Source organism: Ctenocephalides felis, unplaced genomic scaffold (assembly GCF_003426905.1).
Source record: "Ctenocephalides felis isolate EL2017-DRISC unplaced genomic scaffold, ASM342690v1 CF-g0.4_SCAFFOLD_01886, whole genome shotgun sequence".
Lineage (NCBI taxonomy): Eukaryota > Metazoa > Arthropoda > Insecta > Siphonaptera > Pulicidae > Ctenocephalides > Ctenocephalides felis.
The window spans coordinates 74,856,376-74,861,360 of NW_020538040.1; the positions used below are offsets into that span (position 1 = coordinate 74,856,376).

A 4,985-nucleotide genomic window follows, 5' to 3' on the forward strand; every position below is an offset into this window, starting at 1 on the left:
AACAGCCAATGCGTCGAATGTAAAGAATTTATTTTTTATACGTTTCGAGACTAGATGTGTCTCATCATTCAGCTAAAAAAATTTACATTATAAAAAAAAGTTTTAAAAAATTGAATTTATATTCGAAAAATTAATTGAGAAAAAACAATTATACACACCAGATCAGGAAAAACCACACTATATTAACACATTTTACAACACCACAATCTTACTACTGTAGGAAAGCAAAAATAACTCTAGAAAAGACCAAAAAAGGTAAAAGTAAAATTGTATGAAACACATATTTTGTTTTTAAGGTCTGGATGTTTCAAAGATACGAGGCGAAAAGAGACAAAGATCTTAATTCAGTTTTTGAGGGCACTAAGCGTCCGGTTTGAATAATTCAAAAAATATTTCATTTGTATTGAAACGAAAAAATGTCTGAATTTCTGGAAAGCAAGTCCAACAGTTATGAACTCTCAATAAAAAAAAGTTAATTAGTAGTGCAAGACAAATTGCTGAAACGCCCCGTACCATAATTAAATATTCGAGCAATTTCAAATGTTTCTGGCCTGAATTGAAATCTGACTAATTTTAGATATTAAAAAAAAATTAGCAAGAACCTTTTTTTCGCTTTCCCTAAAAATGAATCATTTCTTCAACATGAGCCAAATGTGTTTTGAACTGAAAACAGATTGAAATAATGAAATTCTGATTTTCTTCGTGCGTTTTATGCTTTCTACTTACATAAATCATGTTGTTTGTAAAACCAAAATTATGTTAGATTATTTAAAGAGCACTATACTATATATCATTTGTGAATTCATTCGAAAATGGAACGCTGGATTTACATATTATTATTATACATACTTTTGGATCTCAGAGATATCTAACATACCAGAATCTCGCGTAGCCGCAGTGAATTTTTTATTCGCAAAATCACAATTGCAAAATCTTCTAAAACTATAAGGTGTTCGATTTATTTGAATATTCCGTACTTATTCATATTACAATTATCAATTAACGTAAATAATACAGCATTTATTTGTATCAGAATGCTTTGAAGACGATACCATATACATCACTAGTTACAGAATCGTGTTTATTTTTTTCCTTTTTAGTATATTTACTATGTAGTAGTGTTGAAATATGTGAGATTAAATCTTCAGGACAATATGACAATTAAAAAATGTAGAGATCTATAAAATAATATTGATTTCGTAATATATTACTTTTTGTGACCATGGATTTTATTTGAATTTTCGTAATCTAATTTTATCATTTTTTTAACATACTATTTAGCATTTAATTCATTGATTAAAATAATAAAACTATACAAATATGTTAAATAAACGGATTATGTAATATTTTCTTGACTTACACTTATTATTAGATCATTATTCTAATTCTCATAAATTGTAACTGAATTTGATACCAAAGCTATCTGATATTCAAACTATTGGAGTATTATCATGAGCAGGAATTTGTTAACTAGTGGTGTATCACATTGTGCTCAAAGGCAAATTAGCAAACTTTCAGCTTCAATCAAATATAAAATAAACATATTATTTTGAAAATAAAATTTAAAAAAAGTCTTGTATTTCTTTAAAATTATTTAATCATTATAAATTTCTTAAACATATTGTATTTTATATGATCATTAGAGAACAATATTCAACCATTTGATAATCACACAATTTTGTATAGATTGTACAAAACCACGACAAATTTCACCTTAAATGTAAATCAATAAACTATCTAAAATAAGTATTGTAAAATCAATATTGTCTAAAAACTCCATGTTGCCTGTTAGTTCTGGTCTCTCTGTTAAAGGCATCATTTTGTTTATCCTACTGATGATAAAATTTCGAATTGGCGTTGTATAACGTTGAAGCTAACTAAGTGGTTCATTTAAACTCCAGAAAACATGCAAAATCACTTGTTGGCGAATTTTGGTTGGCCTTAAGAGCAAGTTCAACCTTCTTGTTCTCTTGCGTTTTTGGTCCCGAGTGAAAACTGATAATTTTCGTTCATTTTCTCTTAATTTGGTACATTGATTTCTTGATTAATATTTAAACAATTTTTGTAGGCTATCGACGAGTTCCGGCTATGGCAGTAGTAATTATCCTAGAAAGTGTGGCCCTAGGTGCTTAATCACCGTAAACCCTTTAAATCTTGCCATACCGGTGACGGCCTCGAACTCATCGTCACTAAGTATATATGCAGGATCATCAGGATCCTGCAGCTGTCTTTTTTTAATCTGGTCCCAAACGAGTTTAATGACGTTGTACCGGGTCTGTGGCTCTGAAGACCCGATTAATTTCGCCAAGGATTCAGATAAGAAATAACGTCGGTGAATTCCTACGTTTGATGCTGCTCGTGTCTGCAAAAAGATTTAAATACTTTTATCAAAAATGATAAATAGGGAGGGGGGGGGGGTTCGTATCGATTTTTATTGAGGATTTTAGTATTGTTAATTTGTGTTGTTTAGATTAGTACTAATAAATGTCATAGGTGAAAATAAAGGTCAATTGCTTGGAAATATACTACATTATCTAGGAAACGTTTTTACTTAGTAACTAAAATCTATATTTATTGCAAAATAATCTTTATTTACATAGGTATTAATTTTTAATAGTATTTGTTCATATAGGCATTTATTTTTATGATATTATTTAAGTAAAATTGTTTCTTCTTTTCTCATTAGTAAATCTACTTACAGATTTTTTTTTTTAATATGTCATAGAATAAGATTTTATTAAAATCTTACAATTTGAATATGTAATATGAATTAATAATTGTAAAACAATATATCATGAATAAATCAGCTTTCAATATATATTTTCACATCTATTGTCTAAATCAATCCATTACCTGCTTTTTCTTGTTGAAAAGAATGTCAGACAGGGTCGATCTGTGTTTCCTTAACTTCGCCCCCTTTCTATGGCGCTTGGAAACCATCGTGCTGAAATTAGTAGTGTATGACATTACTGTTTCACATCAATTTATATATCTCCATTATAATTCAAACTATTTTTTTTAGTGGACACTTAATCTAAGCAGTAATAAAATATTATGAAATTTTGTTTTTTGGAATTAATTTTATCGAATATAATAGAAAATTGGCAGTAGGACAATGGAATAGAAAAAAGCATTAAAAAACTAATATCGGATAAAAGAAAAAATGAGCATACAATATATATTAAAAAGCATATTCATTCATATCAAGTTTTAATTAAGTGAAATAAATGTACGAAATATTTCAATTAAATTAAAATGTTCAAGAATGTTGTCAAATTGACTTATAGTACGATTTTTTAGCCTTGAATTATATTCAAACGTTTTATTAGTAACGATCAAAAATAGTTTATAGCAGATAAGTGACATTTGTACGAAAACGAAAAAATCAAAAACTCGAAAAATTTTTAAAAAATCAAAATACATTGTGTAAAATCTAATATTATTATAATGAATTTTACTTACTTTTTTATTATGCCTCGTAATTTTTACACTATATAATTTAGAAAAGAAATACTTCAAAAAATTTTGAAATTGGTTAAAATTTTGTAGGGTTTATTTTTTTTTGTGTTTGCAGCATACTATAATAATTTGAAATTTAAACAAAAATTAATTCATAATAAAATGTCTAGTAGGTCATTAAAATAACTGATTCTAGAAAATTCAGTGTGCCAAATCGTTTCGGACATCTTGTCAGGCAAGTCAAAGGTGTTAAATAACGACGATTTCTAATGCATGTATTCATTTATGCATTTAAACAAATGCTTAAACAGCCAGAAGTAAAGAAAAGTTATAAAAATAAAAACATATTTTAATAAATACTCAAAAATGTATGTTGTAAATGATACTGTATAACTTATATACATTATCAACCAAGCTCCGTGTCATTTGTAGTTTTTAAATGCTTTACTTTTTGCTGGTTTGAATATTGAAATACCAAGAATGACCGCAATGTCTGACGAACAAGATTTTATTATTTTATTCAGTAAGGCTGACTTGTCAGCAAATAGAGCATTTGTTAATTATATTATGACACTGTTAATTACAATATTAATGAAAAACATTCTACGTCTGGCATTGTAAAAATTGCTTATACAAAATTTGAAGACTCTTATAGTATTGGTAAATACTCTTGTATGAAATTACACTTAAATTGCAAGTTGTAAAGGATGTGGCATTTTGCAGGATGTTGCCTGAATTTTCTAATACGTGAGTGTATATATATATATATATATATATATATATATATATATATCTTTAATACTGACCATCCTATAATTTTATATAAAGAAAAAAATGTAGACCTTAGAAGATTTTCTGAATCATGTTTTATCTTTTTAAATTCAAATTGTGTGAACAAACGCAGTTCTTCTTGCTTACTCTCAGAAAGTTATCAAATATAATTAATTTCTGTAAATTTGACTCTCTACTACGCCCCAGATATCCCCACTTCTCCATGCTCGCGTTCTGTCAGCATAGCGTACTACTCGTCGCCGACGCAAATAAGTCAAACCGTGGACGCTATGCTATCGGTTAAAAACAAAATATGTGTTTCATACAATTTTACTTTTACCTTTTTGGTCTTTTCTAGAGTTATTTTGCTTTCATTCTACAGTAGTAATGATGTGTTTGGGGTGTTGTAAATGTTTTAATATAGTGTAGTTTTTCCTGATCTGGTGTGTATAATTGTTTTTTCTCAATTAATTTTTCCAATATAAATTCAATTTTTTGAAACTTTTTCTTTATAATGTAAATTTCTTTTAGCTGAATGATGAGACACATCTAGTCTCGAAACGTATAAAAAATAAAATAAATTCTTTACATTCGACGCATTGGCTGTTATTCATCAATATATATATATATATTACATCCTTTACAAATTGCAATTTAAGTGTAATTTATAACAAGAGTATTTACAAAACTATAAGAGTCTTCAAAATTTGTATAAGCAATTTTACAACGCCAGAAGCGTAGAATGTTTTTCATTA

At 27.5% G+C, this 4,985-nt stretch overlaps 1 protein-coding gene across 1 annotated transcript; it reads right to left on the minus strand.

Moving 5' to 3' along the window:
* Positions 1–1,791: 1,791 nt before the first annotated feature.
* LOC113376868 (protein TRI1-like) lies at positions 1,792–2,940 on the minus strand. Its single transcript, XM_026616948.1, has 2 exons — positions 2,854–2,940; positions 1,792–2,362 (listed from the first exon to the last, which is right to left on the minus strand). Exons 1-2 carry the CDS (start codon positions 2,938–2,940, stop codon positions 2,102–2,104), a joined length of 348 nt encoding a protein of 115 aa, XP_026472733.1. The 3' UTR covers positions 1,792–2,101.
* Positions 2,941–4,985: the final 2,045 nt, after the last annotated feature.